Source organism: Myiozetetes cayanensis, unplaced genomic scaffold (genome assembly GCF_022539395.1).
Source record: "Myiozetetes cayanensis isolate MyiCay16 unplaced genomic scaffold, myiCay2020 scf18, whole genome shotgun sequence".
Lineage (NCBI taxonomy): Eukaryota > Metazoa > Chordata > Aves > Passeriformes > Tyrannidae > Myiozetetes > Myiozetetes cayanensis.
In genome coordinates, this window is record NW_026087389.1 from 7,601,347 (window position 1) to 7,622,075 (window position 20,729).

Sequence of the window (20,729 nt, forward strand, 5' to 3'; positions counted from 1 at the left end):
TCCTGGACAAGGCAGTGCTGCCTTATCTCCAAATACCTCACGAAGTTTAGCTGCCAGGCTAAGCTCCACAGACAGCTCGTGCAGTGCTTTCAGGCACAGCTAGCATATACTCTCCTGGGAATAAGTTTCTTCTGCTGGATTCAGATCTGAGCTATTTATAAGAAAACATATTAACCTGTAAGAAAGAGCTGTAATTGGAAAACTTTTCTGTTACTTCGTATCTTAGTGTTTCTCAGAAAAAAAATTCTAGCAAACTAAGATGAGAAAATATTTTCAGCTAATGTTTTTTCTCACGGCTATCAAGGTCGGTATACCATTTACTATTACCTTGTTATCATTCAGGTCAAGAACTAGAATTAGTTATGTTGCTGCTGGAAAGACTGAGCACGACAGAGCAGAGAATGAATCAGTCCTGATAGTGTTTGCATCACATCAGTTACACATATTGATAGCATGGATTTTGGGAGCACAGAATCTGGCCCAGGACTTCAAAAAGAGACTTGACTTCCATTTATAGCTCCATGACAGGTCACTCTGAAAGCGACACCCTTTTCATTAAGTGTGTCTGCTCTAAAAGCTATGGAGAAGCACGTGAGCCCCGAAACTTAAAAATGGGGAAGAATGTGAAAACCATTTCCTAATTATTAGCAGGAGCCCCTCAAAAGCACTGAAGGGCTAAAAAGGGGTAAAGGGACTATTAACTTACACTTTTGGATTGAGAAAAAAATCCCAACAGGTGATCCTGATATGCCCTTCTACAAAAGCACACCTCAAAACTCTCATGCTTATTTACATACCTTTTGCACTTCATGCACTAGAGAAGCAGATTTGATGAAGCCTGCTAACAGGGTTTAAGGTGACTTTATAAAAGCTCAAGAACTTGGGTAGCAACTGCTCCTCTGAAGTGAAGTCTCTAGGCTTAGACACCTATGACATTAATTGAATTTTTAAACTTTCAGAGAGAACTTTTAAAATATTTTCTTCTGCCATGCTACCTTGGGGAGGTATAATTGCATTTTAACAACTGCCAATTCAAACATGATTTTTAACCTTCCCCTTTTTATGTGCTGAAGTATATATAAGTAATTTCAAGCTCACTTTCAATATAAAAATATTATCTATGACAAATGAGAAACTAATTTATCCATAGCTGCCAGAAAAAAAAAAAAAAGATCTGCAGTCAAGGAGCTACATTCATGCTCTTCAAGGAGTACAAGAGCTCATGTTCAGAGGAAGAAATTAAAAGCTCTTGTAAGACTACTGTAGATACAGGAAAACCTGATCTAAAACTCTGAGTCATGCAATTACAAACCATTAAAGCCTGATGTGTAGCTTTCTAAGGGTTGGATATACAAATGGCAATTAAAAATACTGAAACTGTTATAAGCACAATGAGATACTCTGAGGTATGCATTACTGGAGATAATGCCATGCTCTGGGTCATTGAATGCACTTAGCTTTACAATGCGTCTGCAGGGTGACACAGCTTGTACTGTTTTGTTGTCTAATTATAAGGGAAGATGATGATGATGGAGGACTGAGAATAAAACAGAGAAGCCTCCACAAATGGACCACTTCAGTACTGTCCTTTTTACAGCAAGGTATTTTGCACAAAAGCAAGGATTTAATTGGAACAGCAACAAAGCTCAAACAATATCACTTTCCTCCCCTGGGATTACAGGCTGCTTCACGGGGTTTGTGATAAAGAAGGTTAAACTATGGCAATGGATTATGTCTCACTGTTTCTGTTAGAGAAAAAAATAATAATCATAGCAGTGGCAGGGTGGCAGGCTCTTAAAATACACACATCTAGGGCTGCCAGGGGGGAAAGAATGCTATTATTTATTCCACATGTGTTGTAGTATCAATGAAAGTCTGTCTACACACAGAATTCCCAGCCCTTCAACCACACACACATGCACAGAGCAGCACAACGCCAAATTTTAAAGGCTTAACTTGGCACAGTTACTGCTGTACAGCACGGGAAAGGAGCTATGCCAGGATAAAGTACCTTTATAACGACAGCCCTAATTGGTATTTACCGGTTTATTTGCATTTGTTAAAAAGAAAAAAGAAGTCATGACCCACCTGATGCACACACAGGGTATAAAACTGAGTGTGGGCCAGGCCTCGCAGCCACCAAATAATAAACAGTAAACTTATTGATGTAGTGAAAAGCTACAAGGGATTGCAAGTATCCTGCAGGCAAGGACAGAATTCAAAATGATCTCGACAATCAGAGAAATAGCCTGAAAAAAACAAAGGGTCCGATTCAAACGGGACCATGTGCAGAGTCCCAGGCTCCAGCCAGAACCGGGGGCTGCCTGGGGGCACGATGTGCTCAGCACTGCCAGACAGCTCCAGGGAAAGCTCCAGCAAAAGGGTTCCTGCTGACCAGGAGCTGAACATGGGCAGTACTGTGAAACAGGCAAGATAACACCAGGACAGGTGGCTGGAGACATGGATCCTGCCGTGTCCCTCAGCCCCTGGAGGGCCCCAGCTGAAGCACTGTGACATGGCCTGTCAGAAAAAGATGAAATAGTCTCCAGAAGAAGCAACATGAACTAGAAAACATGTTAAAAAAATCCCGGAGCAGGAGCATGGCAATTGCCTTCTATACTTATGAACCTCTGAGCACAGTATCTGTCAGTCATGATCACCCAACGAACTGTTCATTTGTGCTTCACAGAATTAGTGTATGTAAAAAGTTTGTTTTCAGCGGTTTATGCCAGATGAATAAAAGGCAAGACTAACTCCAGCAGGTTGACTTTCTAAAGACAACAGTCTTACAATGTCAAAATGCACTGAACTGGTAAACATTTGACTGCATCTAGCCATTGCTTTATCAGGAGCATTCTTCAAACTCCAGACATTGTGTCTATTTGCATTAAAAGCTACTATGTGCTAATTTTAAAGATTTGTGCACCAGCTCTCAGAGCACATAATGGCAGCTTTACTGTGTTATAAAAACAGTTAAGCATGGAGAATTAATGGAAAGATGTCTTTTCTAATGTAATTAGTTCAAATTACTAAATCTGAGCAGAACTGAAATCTCTCACTTTACTTTGAAAAGAAAGTTTCAATTAAAAAGAATAAAAAGGAACTCCATGTAAATATTTATACCATAGCTTAATTTAATCTTAACAAAAACAATACCAAATAAATCACTGAAAGGAAACTGGGTTTCATGTTGTACTGTCTTCTCAAGACTGATGGCTCATGTTCAGAAACAATATTGCTTAAGAGAATAAAAAAAAAAATCACCGACACTTCCTTTTTTGTCAACAGAAATATCTGTGTTCTCAAAACTAAACCGGCAGGTTTTGAAAATGCCGTCTTAAGGAGGGCAAATCAAGAGATGGACTTCACTAACAAAATGAACACACCTGATGGTAAGAAATGGGAACAGGTTTCCGAAAAACGATCCACTCCACGATCTCGCTACACGGAGGAGTAGTCAGGGAACCTGTGTAGCGGTAGTAGCTCCCCAGCGAAGTTGGCAGAAGTTCCCTCAGCACAAAGGGATCCAGAAAGGTCTCCTTCTCTGTGGGAAGATTGACAAGCAGAATTACACTTTTTTTTTATGTGTCTTTAAAACAGACATCACATTGCTAGGCAGCCTAACAAGGTGTAATGGCAACAACATATTTTATCATGTATGTAGTGAAAGATGGGAACACCCTACCAGAAAGGCTCTGTAAGAGCTGATGCGTGGATTATTAAAAGAGCAGCCAAAATGCTAGTCAGTCCCATACCGAACACACACCCGCCTGTTTTGAATGTGTGCAGGTGTGAAATGCACTTGCTATCCCACTGGTTTCTGTTAGCATCGACATAACACTGCATTCAATGGTTTCAGCACTCAGTACACGGCTCTTCACCTCGACGGCAGCGAGGGTTCACCAGGACCCAGCCCGACACAGCCAGGCCCCAGTGGCCCTGCTTGCTGCTGCCAGAGCGAAGAGCATCAGGCAGCGTATCCATCCCACCTCTGCCGCAGGAGCGGGGTCAAAGCCTCGGTGGGTTGCTGAGATGGAGGAGGCAGAGCCATGCTGCTCAGCCAGACTTCTCTGGGAGCTTCCAGGAGGACGAGCTGAGGAGCAGGGGTACAGGGCAGCAGGGGTACAGGGCAGCAGGGGTACAGGGCAGCAGGGGTACAGGGCAGCAGGGGTACAGGGCAGCAGGAGTACAGGGCAGCAGGGCATGTCTGAAGCTCGACATGGTGCTCAAAGCAACATCCACTCAGTGCTCACCCAGGACTGCCTGCACCCAGCCACACAGGCATTGCCAGGGTGCTGCCAGACACAGTCAGCACAGCACCAGGAATGTTTCAGAAGTAAAACTGCTGCCTCTTCTCCCAAATCCAAGAAACTCCTTCCTAGAGTCCAGCAGTCTCAGGGACAAACCCTTTTCCTCTGAGAAGCTCCCTGGACAGCTTGAAATGCAGACCTAAGCACTGGAAGCATTTACCTTCAAGTAACAATGACAAGCTAGTAATATTTAACACTGCGAAGAAAAATAAATAAACAAAAGAAGGGAACAGCTGCAGGCAAGACAATTTCCCTGCCATCCCTGAGCATTTATCCTCTGCAATTTATGTTGACTCACAGGCTGAAGCGCCCTATCAGCCTGTGCAAAGGTGCTCACTGCCTCCAGGCATGCTGACATGCCAGGCTGTACATCTCTATTCCTCACTTTCGATATCCTGCATGCCTCCCACAGGAGCCCACATTTGGGTAAGGGGAAGTCTTCTCTTTCTGCCTCACCACAGCTGCTAAGCAAACCCACCAGCCCCCTCCCCGCCCCAACAGAGTGGAGAAGCAGGTAGGCTGGTGATTGACACACACATCTTCCAAAAGGGATGAAGTCTGCAGAATTCACTTCCCCAGCATCCCACAGTTCTCTAGAAGTCTTGATCAAGTCAGGAGTTGCCAATACTTCTAAGCAGCAGTCTGATAATCAGGGATTTTTCTTCCTCCACTGCTGCTGCAAAGTGCCAATGATACATGCACTTCAGATATCTTCTATTTTCTGCATAGTATCAACAGGTGTGCAATGTTTTCATAGCCTTTGGCATTCTAAAATATGAGTAATTTTAATAAAGTCAAGGCAATACTGCAATATCTTCATTAGCAACTCCTTTCCTCCTAATCCAGGTAGATTTCAACCACTTCTGCACCTCCAAAAAGGAAACAAACAAATAATAAACCACATTTTTTCCTCATCATAACATACCTCGGGGGGGAAAAAAAAAGTGCTTAAATAATAAATATTAAAATATATATGATTGGCCAAAGTTCAAAGAGATTCTAATCAAGAAGCTATAATCACAGCAAAAGGTCGTATTTAATTTGATTGGCTCATTTTTATGCAGCAAAACTTGGTTAGAAAAAGTACAAACTCAGTCACAGGACTTGATTTCCAAATGCAGCACACACACACACTCGACACCAGCTTTCTATTTCAGAAGCTGCCTCTCTCTATATGGGAGCTGAGCACACAGTGGCCACGATGAATCCAAAAGAGCATTTGAACATGCAAACATCCTCTTTGCATTAACGGAAAATGACTGTACATGGAACAGATGGGAGGCAGAGGCACATTTTGAAAAGTGCTCTCCTCTTGAGCTTAAGGAAAAAAATGTTTCAGTTAAAACTAACAATTTAACTATCTTAAACTTTTGTAATCTTTTATTTAGACTGATGGAATCACTTAAGATGCTGGATAAACACTGCGAAAAACCGTGAATACGGAGTATCCCTTTGTCAAAGGATGGCAGGAGAAGGAAGCTCATTTTACACTTTCAAGGATTTTTGTGCCATATGCTGACAATATTATATTTTAATAATTAATTGTTCATCAAAGGAAAAGATGAAGAACAGGGATGCTAAATTCAAAGTTATTCAAATTGCAAAAATGAATAATGCATGACTTTTATATTAAATACACACTGTATTAAGTAGTCTACATTTCATCCAACTCTGTCTTTCATTTTTAAACATTTTGAACTACAATATGAATAATCAACTAAGGGAAGCTTATTTAGACAGAGAAATACCTTATTTGAATGCAAACTGGAAGTATCTGACTATGATTAATTTTTGGTTATCAATTAGGGAGAGTTTTTTCCAAAGCATTTAAAAAGTCATCGCCAACTGTGAAAAAGAGTATTTCTTGAGGAAAAAGTAGCTTTGCTAATACACAGTTTAAGTAGGGCAGGGTGTACTCAATCTAATTTTTCATGGCTACAAGCAATGCTCCAAGTTTTCATTAATGAATTCCAAGGATTAAAATAAAAAAATACATATAATTGGATTAAATGACTACTAAAATAGATGATAATCAATTGATTATGCTTTAATAACTTAACACTTTTGAAAATGGATCATTCATTTATATCGCTGCCATCTAGATGCAGGGTGCAGAGTCTTAGAAATCAGAGTCACAAAGAGATCTTCACGTAAAGCTTAAAGAGACTTAGAAATTCAGGAGTCTACCTGCCATATCCTTCAAGAGTATATAGAAACCATAAATGCCATGAAGTTAAGTTCCTAAGAGCTTGAGACAGTTTCAAAAATGAGATTTTAAAGTCACGTCACTCTAAAAATTTCAACCTTAAATCATTTATTGTTGTTGGTAAAACTGTAAGGAGAATAATTTCCAGGCTAAGCAACAGAATTCACTGGATATCACAGAAATATTTTATATACATATTCACACACACATATTGTGTGTGTACATATATATGTATATATAATTCCTACCAAATGAGAAAGAACAAGGTTGGAAATTAATAACAAACCTTTCTTCACTGTCTTTTATGACCAGCTCCTATTTCCACTTACAGTGCTTGGGGTGGGCACAAACTGTGCCCAGAAGGTTGCAAACAGACTGAGCGGGGAGAGGAATTTCTAGGAGAGAGAAAGTGGATAAGGCTGGAAACCATGATCAGTGAGACAGCATTTGCAGACAGGCACTAGGAAATAACTAGCAGACAAAGGCAGTAAAAGACACCAAAGTCAACATGTGTTCACCTGCAAATGATACTGCAAAACCAACCCATGAGCCAGCTACTCATTCTCACACATAAACTAGAGCCCTGAACCAAAGCGGTCTCTTCTGCTGCTCGTTGTCCTATTCCCATCTCAGCACCTGAGCATCCAAGCAGATGTATGACCAACCAGGAAAGCAGAGCCCCAGAGACAGAGCCCCTGAAGACAGGCCCTCAAACTATGGAGCATTCCTCTGGGAAAGAGCAATGAACCTGCTGTCACCAGCCTCCCAGGTGATGCAACCAAGAGCAGCATCCGAAACATCCACTGAGATGCTCCACTAATGCAGACAATCTTATCCACAGGTAACAAACAGCAATGCTTTGTTTACAGCACCAATGCTTGGGAAAACGTGTTCACTCTAATATCCCCAAAGGTAAAAACAGCAAGCACCACAGATTTGCTGTTGACCATTGAGACAATGAATGTGACATTTAAACTACCGAGTGTTCCACGGCATAAAAGGACAATATTGTATTTCAACTCTTACATTCACAAAAAACAATTTAACAGAGCCAGCTGGTAACATATTTGACCTTCTGATACAACATTCACATCTACCTCTTGGTCTTTCTCCCATCGCAGCAATCTGAAAAGTCACACCCAGTATATTCTTTGCTCGGGCTGAGAAATCCCCCCGGTGTTTTGTATGGGACAAAGGGCCATTTTCTGCACAACCCTCCCCAAAGGCAGAGCAACTGCAGGTAGGCTTTAGAAGGCTGACCTATTTACACTCCTTGTCAAGTCATCACCACTAGAATGAACTAATAAATTGTGCACAATAGTTTTCTGAGCAGAGGAAAAATATCAGATCTTAAACCAGATACCAGAAGTGGATCTTCACCAACTACTGCAGTTCTCACAAGCTGATGCCACCAAATATTATACTGCAGGAGCCATCAGTGGAACATTTTGCCTTCAAGGACTGACTTACTAAAAATAGATTCTGTAAATCGCTGGATAAAGATAGACCTGAATTTTAACCAAATCACTGTAGAGAAAGAGGCTTCTTGAGATATGCAGGTAAACAGCACACAACTATCTGTGATCAAAACCCTTTTAAATCTAACAGGAACTTGGATTGGACATCACAAGAAAATAACTATATGCCAAGTCCATTTATATCTCATGGAATGCTTTGGGACTTTCATCGTGGTTTTTCTGTAAGAAAACAGGAACTTGGCTGCATTGAAAACAGTATCTTAAAATGAGCTTATTTCCAAAATTAACGTATGTGCAGTGCCTGATAGGTGGAAACGTTACCCCGTTACACTTTGAGTAACTGAAATCTGCAATACCAATATGAAGAGCTTTGAAAGTCTCCCAAATTTGCTAAACAATGTTACTGCCAATTTCATTTTCACAATGAGCCAAGACATTCTAAAGCTTCTACATTCAAACATTTAAAAAGCAAACACACAAAAATAATCAAAGGACACCATGTCGCACACCCACTGAGCCAGAACTCCCCAGATAAAGCAGGATGCACAGCACAGCCAAGGGCCAGACTCAGGGGGGTGATTTCAAAGATGAGATTACAAATATTAAATATTACTTTAACTGAAAAGATCAGCAGATGAGTACTTGCTGTGTGAATCCCACAGGAAGAGCAGTTTCTGACAGTCCTCTGTACTCAGGGTAATTCTTGTCATTTATTGTGCAATTATTTTTCTCACTTTTATTTAGTTTTTTTAAAAAACAGAGTCTCTGCTGAGCAATGTAAGGAACTGTAAGGACACAGAAAGAACAGCATGGCAGGGAGGAGGGGAATGAGATAATAACACAGTCCTGCAGACTAATTTAATCTGAGACAACCAGTGAGTGGTACAAAAAAACAGGAGGAAAGAATAAAAAAAGCAAGTCTCTTATTCACAAAAAAAGAAAAAAAAGGCATTTCTGTGCCAGGTGCTGGTTTTAGGCTTAATTTTTCTCACTCCCTAACTTAAAACAGCTTAGGAAGAAAAGGCTGAGCTGGGGAGGAGAGGTCTTAACTCTTTAAAGAAGTAAAATGTAATTCTGAACCTTTAAAGCTTAAGCTGTGCTGATGCAGAGCAGCTGTTGCCATTCTAGACTTGGAGGAGAGGAGACTTCCCAGGTTTCACAAAACCTAACCTGAGACAGAGGTACATGTGGAAGTACATGAGGCTGGAGAGGCACAGAAACTAAGAACTACCGAATGGGTGCCAGTGATAGGAGGAAAAAGAAACTATGAGAAGGAGTTTAGAGAAGAGGATCCTTGCAAAAAACTGGACCGTGGTAGAGGCTTAAGTGAAGCAGAAGTGCCCAGAGGACTGTGGGCTGTTCACGCCTGCTCCAGCAGAACCAGAGCAAAACCACACATCCTCAGACTTCCCCACCTCTCTTTTCTCAGCAGATGTTCTCAAAACCCACCAGCAAAGCACCCAGCTCCTACTCCCTGCAGATGCTTTGTTCACCTTCAGCATCAACCTTAATTCTTAACATCTAGCAACTGCAATCTTCTTTTTGTTAGCTTGAATTAGTTTTTCTGTGCGATATATTAATTCTCTGTCAGCTCGCTGGTCTTTACTCAGCCGTGACCAGCACTGCTTTCCCCAGAGCAGACAGGTGAAGGACCAGAGATTTCCAACACTTCCATCATGTATTCCTTTAAATGATACAGACCCCTGCAGCTATGCACAGAGCTGCCCTATTTAAAGGTGTGAACTTATCACCTCTGCTCTCATCTTCATTTCCCACTTCCCTCCTCCTCCCCTTTGCTCCACAGCAATCGTGTCCTGGCCCCTTTCACACGGTTACTCTGACTGTGAACACAAGAACAGATCAGAAAACAAAAGAATATATCCAGATCATCCCTGAGGAAAAAGAAATGCTCCTACACGTTTCCTTCTCAGTTTAATGCACCGTGCTGCTCTCCCTTTTGATGGCCCTTCTTGTTCCAAATTGGGGTTCTGCTTCCTTCAAAATTTTACTTTCAAACATGAGATCCCACGGTATCACATCTCACCCTCACCTTTCTTCTCTACAACCACTGGATTTCTGGTGCAGAAGGCAAACAGCTTGTCAGGTGGTGTAACGGTTAAAGTTAAAAACAAAAGAAAAAACCTGCCATGGTGCTAATGGTGTTTTCTTGTCATTATGCTTTCTGGTGTGATAGATCCACAGGGTAACTAACACCATCTAGATTGCTTCTTTTTTAGTGCTGGTTTATTTTAACAGGTTATTCACTGATTTTTCACCTAGGACAACTGGAGAGATGTGAACATATTTATTCTCTACCCTTTTTCATTATTAAAGCAATTCTGTTTATGCTGTATTTTGGTAGGGTGTTCCCAGCAGGCCCTGAAACTTTTGTGGTCACTTGCCTGAACACTTCTAGCCTACCTCGAGGGAGATCGAAGGCTACACTCTGCTCTGTGCTGAGTTTCAGTTATGGTTTTCTAATAATATAAAAGCAGAAGAAAAAAAGGAAGACTTTTTTCCACGTTCTCTTTTAAATAAACAAAGGTTCCTCTTCTCCCCTCACCCCACCTCACGTTCACAAACAAGCAACAGATGCCATAGATTCACTTTGTACCTGGGCTTTTGATCTGGTAGCACTTTGATTTTCAGTGCTCACTTTTGACAAGGAAGGGAATGAGAGACCCATTTTTGTGACATTAATAGAGCCTTTTCTGCTGTGGTAATTTATTTGTGCTGTGCTAATAATTTTCTGCTGATCCGTGTAGATTCTTGATGTCAGCCACAGAGAACAGGACAGAGTGACAAAACATGGTTTTCATCACCTTGAAAGATTTTTCCGGGACATGGGGTAGTGTGGGCTGCTGCTCCCTCTGACAACCTTTGCCTGCACTGTAAAACAGGACTGTGCTCCTGTGCACTGTACCCATGCCCAGGATGGGAGAGGGCAAATGCACTCAACCTCCAGTACTGGGTGCTGTCCCCAGGACTGACATCCAGGAAGAAGACTCCTTTTAATGCTTTGCAGGCAGCTGGTAAGAACAAGGAAAAGGCTTCTCTAAGAGGCTTACATACAAAACAGTACCGAAAAGGGCAAATCAAAGACAGCAAAGGTGGGAAAAGCAATGTTTCTGTGCAATAGCTCCATCCTGCAGGTGCTCCTCTGAGACCTTGCTGAAGCATGTGGCAGACAAAAGCTTTAGTAGCCATTTTAATGCAAATCAACTATACACATAACGTGGTATTTCACAGTCCCCTATTTCCACAAGGGCACAGTCATTCTCTCTGAGGCCTCATGAGTCTCCTCAGCCCTTGCACACGAGCAGCTCCTTCCTGCCCTGTGCTCCTCAGCATCGCAAGGTAGGACGAGGAGCAGTGAGGGGCTCAGGGCAGGTCACCTAGCCGAGCACACTGGCAGCAAAACAGAGGCAGAACAGTCTAATTGGCAGCACAAAGACTGCCCCATGTGCGGTGTAAGCACAACCAGGCACTACTGACTTTATTACCTAACAGCCCAATGTCAGCCAACAACATGAATCATTCTACCAGCACCAGCACTGCTGGAGACCTCTCCCGAAAGCATTCATGATGGGAAAAGCACTTGAAGAGGAGCTAAAAAAGACCCCCAGAGATCAGAGCTGAAAGACACTGGCAAGTCAGCATCAGAAAATTCACATCCCACCTGCCCATACCCCAACCCTTCTCCAGAGAGGGCTGCCTGCTCCCAGCTGTCAGTCCCGGGCGGGCTCCGTGGCAGACGCACTCGCCGCGTGCTCCGCGGCAGGGAAAGCAGGAGTGAGAATAGTGGGCACCTGGCTGGCGGGAGGTGTGACAAATCCTTGGCAGAGCATAAAACCGAGAGCAGCTTTTTAAAATCAGCAACAAGCATCTGACAGCTCTTGCAAGAGCCTCCTCGGCGTTCCTGTGCCATTACCATGCTCTCCGAGGGCGGAAGCGGGAGTTGGGGACCGTCGACGGTGTGGGAACCTGCTGTTCAGCGGGAAGACACGGGGCAAACCCCAAAGCATTATCACTGATCCAGACATTGTTAGGCATTTTGGTACACCATGGTTTTCCTTCCAGCTGAGGAACATTATATGGTTGCTCATGTAAAATTAAGCCTAATTTGGCATTAAGATTCTGCAAAATTATGCCTGGAGGATGAGGAAACAAAGTGAACTGAGTAGCGACTAAGCCTGTATTGATTTTTACGTGTATGTCTCTCTATCATTACTACTAAGCTGGTGACACTGTGAAGGGCACAATTATTTATGTTCCATCAAATTAGTGAGTAATTCAAATCCCTGACGAAATCTCAAGCAAGAATTGCTTTCACTTCTACAGAAAGTCCTTCTGACTCTGGAATTGTTCACTTACCCCTAGAAGGGCACTGTAAAAGAACTTCACAGAAAAAAAAAAAGAAAATCTATGCAAGAAAACTTCAAACACAACTCACACACTCATGAGTACCATCCCTACATCTATCTGAGGGTCACCAGATCTGTCACCATTATGGGGACAGTGTGGAAACCTTACACATAGTAGAGTCCCCATGTAGGACCAGGCCTTCTAGTAAATGAAGAAATGAGGATGATGATGAGTGTTTGAGTGGGTGTTTAATTTCCTCTTCAAAAATTCAGTGATTGAGAGGAATGAGTGACTGTTCAGCACAACTGAAGAAGGATGCTCTGCCAGTTGGAGGGAGAGGAAATCTTGTTGAGATGAGGCACATGGGAGGATTAAAGCTGGAAGGCTGGTGATCTCTCCAGCCAGCACATGATATGTGACCATGGTCTAATTTGAAAGCAAGGTAGTTATCTCAACTATCTCAAGGTAGTTCCCTCCATTCACATGTCTTCTTGATTTTTACACTACAGGCAAGTGCCTCTGTATTGTGACAAGCACCTAAAACTAATATGGACATGGAAATGTTATAAAATGCAAAGAAACTTAAGGTTTTAATTTTGCTTCCTTTTGTTGGATCCCTGCTTGATCCAACCACTCTATCAAAAACCCACAAGAGTTTTCCACTGTATTCCAGCCAAAAAGTCCATGTTGCCTTAGGGTCCCAGTTGAATGCAGCCAAATGGAAGGCAGGAAGAAGCTTTCCAGATAAATTCATAAAAATGTGCTCATGTAAGATGTAAGTAAATCACATCAAGAAAAATGCAAGCGTCTGGAATAAAAACTCACATCTTTACTATTATTCTATATAATAACATTAAAAGAGGGATATGATATGAAAATTCTTCACTGAAGCATTCCATCAATATTTAAGTTAAAGAGAATGATCTCTTTGAACAACTGCTTTGCAGGAGGAAATTCCTTTACTCTAGCCACCAAAAGAGCCTTAGAAAAGGCTTTTAATCAGGGCCTTTGAAACAGGAAGGAAAGCATGATTTTCCTCTTTTTCTTCCTTAATGTTTTGAAAAGGAAACAAGCTATTGAAATATATCAAGCGATTTCCTTCACTTGAAACACGAGCAGACTTCTGTGCATTGTGTGCAAAACAAAAATAAATGCCTTTTATCCACCCAGATTTTCGGTGGGCAGACAGCACCGAGCTGGACTGATCGTTATGCGGTTAGGGAATCACAGCCTCGGGACCGAGTCACATCCTACCCAAACAATTATTTTTGGGAATGGGATAATCCTCTTAGGAGACACTGTGGTGATTATCCATGAGTGGCTATTTTGGCTGCGGAGTGAGAAGCAAGAGAGGGAGCAGAAAAGCCCGACGAGATGGCTAAAACACTGTCACACTTGCAGAGGTTCATTTACCTGAAACAGAAAGCAGGTAAAAAGCAAAACAAAAAAGAGATCCTAGTCCAGTTAAGTGGCATCTTGGCTGCAGAGTCAAATGACTTAGCCACTGAAGAATCCTTGCAGCCCAACTTGTCCTCGCTTTGCTTTTGTGAGCCTGTTTTGTTACCCAGTGGGAGCGAGGTAATAACACCAATTTTTGTGGAAAACAACACCAGTTTTTCAGCTCAGTGTGTTGTTTTTATTTCACGGCAGAACACTGCAATTTATAAAGAGCAAAACCTAAGGAAAATTCTCTAAATGAAGGACTTTATGGTATGTTATCATTTAACCCATTTTTTACTTCTTTAGATTTACTGGCCTTCCCAGTTGCAATCTTAAATGATTCTGAAAGTAGAACAATTAATCCAAAATCCTATTTGTTTTAATCCAAGAGTGTCAACTAGTTTTAGGTTTGCAGTCAAGAGAAAAAAAAACGTTTGTTAAGCTCTACAGCACTAGCTAATGTCTAAAGACAATCCTCGGAAAAGGTGCAAAGATGTTTTATCACAGCACCATAGATGGGACGGAGATTTATTATTGTACCGAGCACCATTCCAGCAGATGCCTTTTGAATTACAATGAGATTATTAAAACTTTACAAATCATTATATTAAAACCTGACAAGAGTACTTTGGGAACCAGAGCATCTTGATGTCACTGCTGATGATGCATTGCCTGTGGTAAGGCTTCAGGAAAATTCCTAAGTAAAAAATTGGTTATAAAAGTATAAAATATATTAATATTTATTTCAGTACCTGCTATAAGTTCAAGGATAATAGGTATATGCATCAGAACAGCTGAATGATCGTATTTATGTCAGCATTAGAAAGATGTTCATCTGCTGCAAAGTTTAATTAATTTTCATAGATAGTTAATTTTCTGTTTCATTATCAGCTCCCTAAATTTGAAAGACAAATAATTTATAAACAAATAGAAACTTCAGAGAGGAGTATTTTTAGAGCAAACAGAAGATAAATAACAGAGTGGAGCATCCACGCTGCCTTCGAAGTACTAATATGAATGATATATTGCAGCAGGTTTTGATTGATAACTTACGCATTCTGGAGCACTGACTGAAAAGAAACAAATTGTTTACTGTTAACCCCAAACCATTTTTAGGTAACAAATGACTCTGATCTTTACCAATCAAATAATGGCTGTGATGCCCTTAAACATCAGTGAATGAGGAATGTGTAGGCTCACTGCGTCCTTCCAGGGGTGACCTGATCCCGTAAGGACAATATTCCTGCCCTTCTCCCCTTCCCAGCAAGAAGAAAGTTTAAACAGCTACTTACCGTGATGTACGACGCCCTTCAACCCATGGATAATGGGATCCAGTGCTGAATTGTCCCTCTGACTGACCTACATGCAAAGGATACAGGATTGGTTACATCTACTCTGGCATCAGGCAGAACATTCTCAGTTTAATCTTCTAAAGGGAAAAAAAAAAAATATGTTATCTAACAAGCTGCTTAGTTCTCACATTTACAATAGATCTTCACCAAATGCCAAAGATAGGTGGTGTAATAAAATAAAGTGAGGAAGGTTAAATCAAAAGAAAGTGTCCTCTGAATTCTTTAAAACATTAGCCAAATTACCAGCCCTGCAAAGCCTAAAAACACAGAGCTGATTTTTCTCCATCTTCTTCTGCTTTCATAGAGGAAAACTGCTGTGATAAACAATAGTTATCTTGGACCAGTTCATTCCTTACTGATATGGCCATAAATCTGGTGCTGCCACTGCAGTCAGTAAAGCTGGACCCCTTTCAGCCCTAATGGAGCTGGGCTTTGGCATCTCATTGCTATTCATATTTTTAAGTTTATTTAATTTACTGTCACTTGGACAAAAGAAAGGGAAAAAGCTTTGTGAGAGGATATAGAAAAAAATCACCAGTTTTTGACAATGTAATTGCCTGCAGTGCCAGACCAAAACCTGCAGCATTCCTTCTGTCACCCAGCCCACGTCCTCTGCAACGGTGAGATCCAGACCAGAGAGAGGACGGGAAGGCAGCAGGAAAGATTAACCCTGTTGAGCTCCACAACTTCCAAATTAAACCCATCAGTTCAGTCCCTTACTTGCACGCAGCCAAGGAATTTACAACCAATAATGCAGTACTTTTTTTTATTTAACCTTTTGCCTCTTCAGAGGTATTGAAGGAATAACTCACAATTTCTGGGAACATGTTCCATTATTTAAGTTACTTGCCAATTTACTTTTGGGAGATAAATACTGGCATGTATCTCATTCATGGAGTACATTTCTCTTTTTTTTCCCCACCAGTCAGCTCCAGAACCTCAGCAGTGTTGATCGTTTCTGGATGGACTGCTCCCAGTGGGCAACACATCAAATGCAAAGGAGCTCCTCTGTACTTTACTGCCTGCTGATGACCTCAATGCCATGAGGAATAGCAGAGTTTAATCACATTATGGCTATGTATCAATATATTAAGAAAGGAGTAGAGACAAAAGAAGAAAACCCTGAGAAGGAACCTTGTGCCCAACAGGGAACACACTATTGTGTGGAGCACAGAAGCAGCCTGGAGCTCATTCTTAGGAAGGGGACATAACTGACAACAGCACATCCAAAATGTGTGTTATTGTAAAAATATCACAAATTTAATGGCCAGACAAGAAAACTGGAATCCACTGCCCAAGTTTCACAATCACATCTCTTCTTGTCCTTCCTCCCCATGACTAATTAGGAATCTTAGAAACCTCATTATCTTCTTAGCCAACTTTGTTGAGATAAACTACAACAAACCACCTTTCTTTTTTTCTGTTTATTTGGCCTTTGAACTACTCTGCTGTGTTCCAGACTTATTTTTGTGCACTTCTCTAGAGACAAAATGGTTTGGTTTGGTGTTGCAAATGGAAATTGAAAATCCTTTCCTCATCACAATACTCCAGAACTTGCAACAATCAGCTAGGGTAAGAAATGCAATAAAATTATAAAAGCAGAAAAAGCAGCTTTGAAATATATACAGCTTAGATGTCACTGGACATAATACTATTAGCCCTGAAGGCTGTAAGCTCTTTGAAGCATGAACTTTTATATGCCCGAAGGGGTGCTCTGTACACTTTGGATCTCGTATAAATAATGATCACAGCACAGTAGACCCAAAGACTCTGTAGGTTCTGTCTGGCATCTGACAAGTCAACAACAAACACTAAAAATACAGAGCCTCTTGTGAGACACATTCCTGAATCTTCTCCATTTATCCAGGTTTCACAAAAAAAAATCCACTTAAAAAAAAAATCATTAAAATGCTACCAGCAGTTAAGTACAAGAATGTAAGAAAACCTTGCACTGTTTTATTTATTGCTGCCTAACCATAAGCAGTAAAGAGTTTTATTTTGTTTACATTGGTTTTATTTCTGGTGACAGCTGCAATCAGTTTGAAGAAGGCAAATAGATAGAAAGAATCCCAAAGGTTAGAACTCTTCCTTTTGGGACTTTGTGTCAAAGTAGATCAATCCTTAACCTCGGTCCTGGCAGCGCCCCTTTAATCTGCTGAGGTGGTATGACTGTATAGATGCACACAGAGTCTTTTTGATAGCTCATTCTGCAAGTGTGCTGTGTTCTTCAATAGCATGAAATCAACAGGCACGTTATTTCTTTGGGGGCTGGCAAGCAAATGCTCCATGCATCTGTAATCATGTTTTCTCCAAGGGTATAAGGAGTAGAATCTCATGTTTCCTTAAAAATCACATTCAAACAAGTATCACTTGCAGAGATGTCAGTTCAGACCTAAATGGGATATAGCTTTATTTTCCTTCCACATGTTTTCCCTCTTTTTATCTTATACTCTCACATGGTTCCCTCATGCTTCACTACAGCTGTTTCAGAATCTTAGCAAGACCATTAGAAAAGTGCCTAAAAGTTTTCTCATTTTGTGAAAGGGTTCAGACTTCAGAACAGAAGTTTTCTTACATCTTTTTCTTCTTCAAATTCTTAAAAAAAATCCCAAACTAAAAATCCCACCTTGAATTTCCTCTTTTTCTTTTTTCTTCATTTCTCAGTATCCTTTTTCTGGCTGTGTTCACAGAGAAAAGGAGGTTTCTGAAACCCAAAATGTCAAGTTCTATCCCCGTTGCTGTACATCTCTGGTTTAACTGGCCTGCAGCTACTACGCTGGTAGAGATCACAGATTCACCCATACAAGAATCCTGTCTCTGACAACAGCTGATACTCAAAAGAAAGGAAGGGCAAAAAATAGCTGAAGGAAAAAAAGGACAAAAATCTTCAGAATAAGAAGTGTCCTTCTGACCTGCTTTATGATTCCATGTCATGAAGCTTGAGCTTATATCCTTCTGCAAACTGCTTTTATCTTTCTTTGTTATATAATATGTGTTACAACAGTGTATCTTTATTATCTTATGAATATATCCCGAAGCAAAACAGCAATGAATTCTTCAGACTGATTTTACATGCCACACTTCTGCTGATGCCTGGGCTACAGAGTAAGAGAAAGATCATACAACAGCAACTGGGTCTTGGCACTTCAGCTTCACCCAACAAACACCTGCCAAAGCTGGGCAAAGTTTTTCTTTTCCTGTGAGAGAAAAGTCATGAGTTTCCCCCTCCTCCTTCAAGACCCTGGCACTGAAGAAACACCATGAATGGCAACTTCTCAAGCACAGGAATTTCAGGCACAAACACAGACCTGTGATGCTGCTGGCCACGAGCTTGCTGCACAGTGAGTACTAAAAGACAGATGGAAAAGCATCCTGAAACTGCCCTAGAATACCCACAGTACCACTACTACAAATGTTGTTTCCTGAACAAGATGCTTTTGCTCAAGACCGACTAACACTCTATAGGTCTGAAGAAAACAGATTAAATAACGCTTGTGTGCATCATTCATAATTGAAAAATGCCTGTAATCCTCTTCAGCAGAAATAAACAGGTAGCTATCATGCTAAGCACAATGGAAAAACAAACACATTAAGCAGTTTCCTGTGCTAACAGAGCTCTCACCGTAGAGTAAATATGGGGTGAACATGACATGAAGAAGCAAAATCTCTTTGTTTCTCGCACCCTTTGGTGACTTCGATACCTGGTGCACATGCCATTCCAAACAGATCAAATGGCTTGATGTTAATGCAGTGAACAAAACAAACATCTGCAATATAGGAAAAGGCAAGGCACAAGTGACCCCATTCTGCAGTCATAAACTAGAGATGTTTTTCACATAAAGTCATGGTGGAAATCATTACTCGAGACAGGTTAGACTTACTTACAGCTCCCACATTTGATCCAGGGACTGAGAAATGATTCCTTCCTCAGTGAACAAGGTTGATCAAGTCATGAATTCTATCGACAACAGTGTTAACACCTCTCAGCACCACAACCTGTTGTCCCCTTGCTGTAATGTGCTGTTTTTACAGCTCTACCCTTGAGGGCAGACCAGGGAGCTCAGCAGCTTCTCAGGATAACATTATTAATGCTCCCAAGAGGACAGTTCCAGTGAAAAAGCAGAGTAAGAGTGCGAGGAGGACACACAGCACCTCAGGCAGGCTGTCCATGCCAGTATAGGCACCAAGCCACAGCATGTGAAAACAGACTGCACTGGGTAAGGTAGTACTCTGTGGAAAGCCCCTGTGTTACAGCAGTACTAACTCAGCGTGTCCCAAGGAGTTAAAACGTCCCAAGCAGTTCTCATTCTCTATCACTCATTGTATATTGAGTAGCTAAAGCTCTCCGTTCATCTGATTATTTTATAGGACAAACTCAGAACCTCCTGAAGACCCTGATTTCTCAAAACTCAGCAGAGCTGTAAAGTGTTAAAATTTGTATCACATGCTATATAATTTAAGTCATGTGCTAAAGTCATGTAAGTAATCCATGACCTGTCTTTCTGCTTGGAAACAGTTCTATAAAGCAATAAAAAAAAGGTCTCTGGCAAAAATACCGAGCTTGCAATGCTTATTTCAGAAACAGTAATAAATAAAAACAGGGGAACCCCCAAATACACAGTGAGGCAGTTAGAGAGGCCACCCAGCAACACCAGACTTTACTTCCAAGACTCCTGCCCAAAGGGTCAGACTCCCTCTCCCCTTCCACATTGCTCTGGGCAGCATCCCAGAAAACCAGGTTATCCTCCCACCAGCCAACACAAAAAGGGCTCAGGGATACACCACAAGGTTCTCTAATGATCACTGGAACCAGCCACCTGGTGAGAATTAGGTGAATATTAACTACTTGAAAAGCTCAGGGGTAAGGAATACACTTCCTTTTTAAAAATATGTTTAAATAGATCTGTTGGGTGGAAAAAAAGGGTGTGGGGGAAAAAAACCTGAAGAAAACCCACCTATTTGTGTCGATACAAAATACAAATTTCTCTTTCATTTTCACCTTAAAGAAAATCTGGCATTTAGACATTAAACTGTCATAAATTCGCAGCAACTGCTTTCAAGCTCATTAAATGGGCTCACAGACAGTATTGCAAAGCATCTCAAAGTGAAGGAGAATGCCATAGTCGGCTATATTGAAAGGTGAAATGACATGCATTTTGTTCAAGGCAGAGGAAAATGAATGGCAACAATTTTGTGATACAGTACCTGAGCCTTTCCCCTCCGAATAGTGATATAATTTACTTTTCTCTCCCACTGCAACATTTGGCCCTTGACTTGGAAACTAAATCTTCAATCTATCAAGCCTTACCCATCTGCTAAGTAAAATGGCCAAGACAATCTGCATGCCTTGAATTCGATATAGCCAGCTGCTCCCAGAGTGCTGTGGCATTAACATCCAGAGACCATCCTCCCGGGCTGCAAAGGACGGTGTCTGCCAAGGATGAATGACTACATACTTAACCGTGGCAGCTGAAGCCAGTGACAGTGGCTGACACAGAGAGATGCCAATGTGTCAAACTCTGCTTTCAATTACAATGGTGAAAGTCAGGGGTAGTATTCCCCCAACTGTGCACCTTCA

The 20,729-nt window shown here is 41.3% G+C and overlaps 1 protein-coding gene across 1 annotated transcript in view; it reads right to left on the reverse strand.

Moving 5' to 3' along the window:
- The window catches only part of PTPRG (protein tyrosine phosphatase receptor type G), a 395,341-nt gene that overhangs the window by 97,808 nt on the left and 276,804 nt on the right, over positions 1-20,729 (reverse strand). Inside the window, exons 6-7 of the mRNA XM_050312873.1 lie at positions 15,092-15,158; positions 3,387-3,544 (exon numbers count right to left, since the gene is read on the reverse strand). Coding sequence (XP_050168830.1) covers positions 3,387-3,544; positions 15,092-15,158 — 225 coding nt within the window. The remainder of the gene's footprint in view (positions 1-3,386; positions 3,545-15,091; positions 15,159-20,729) is intronic.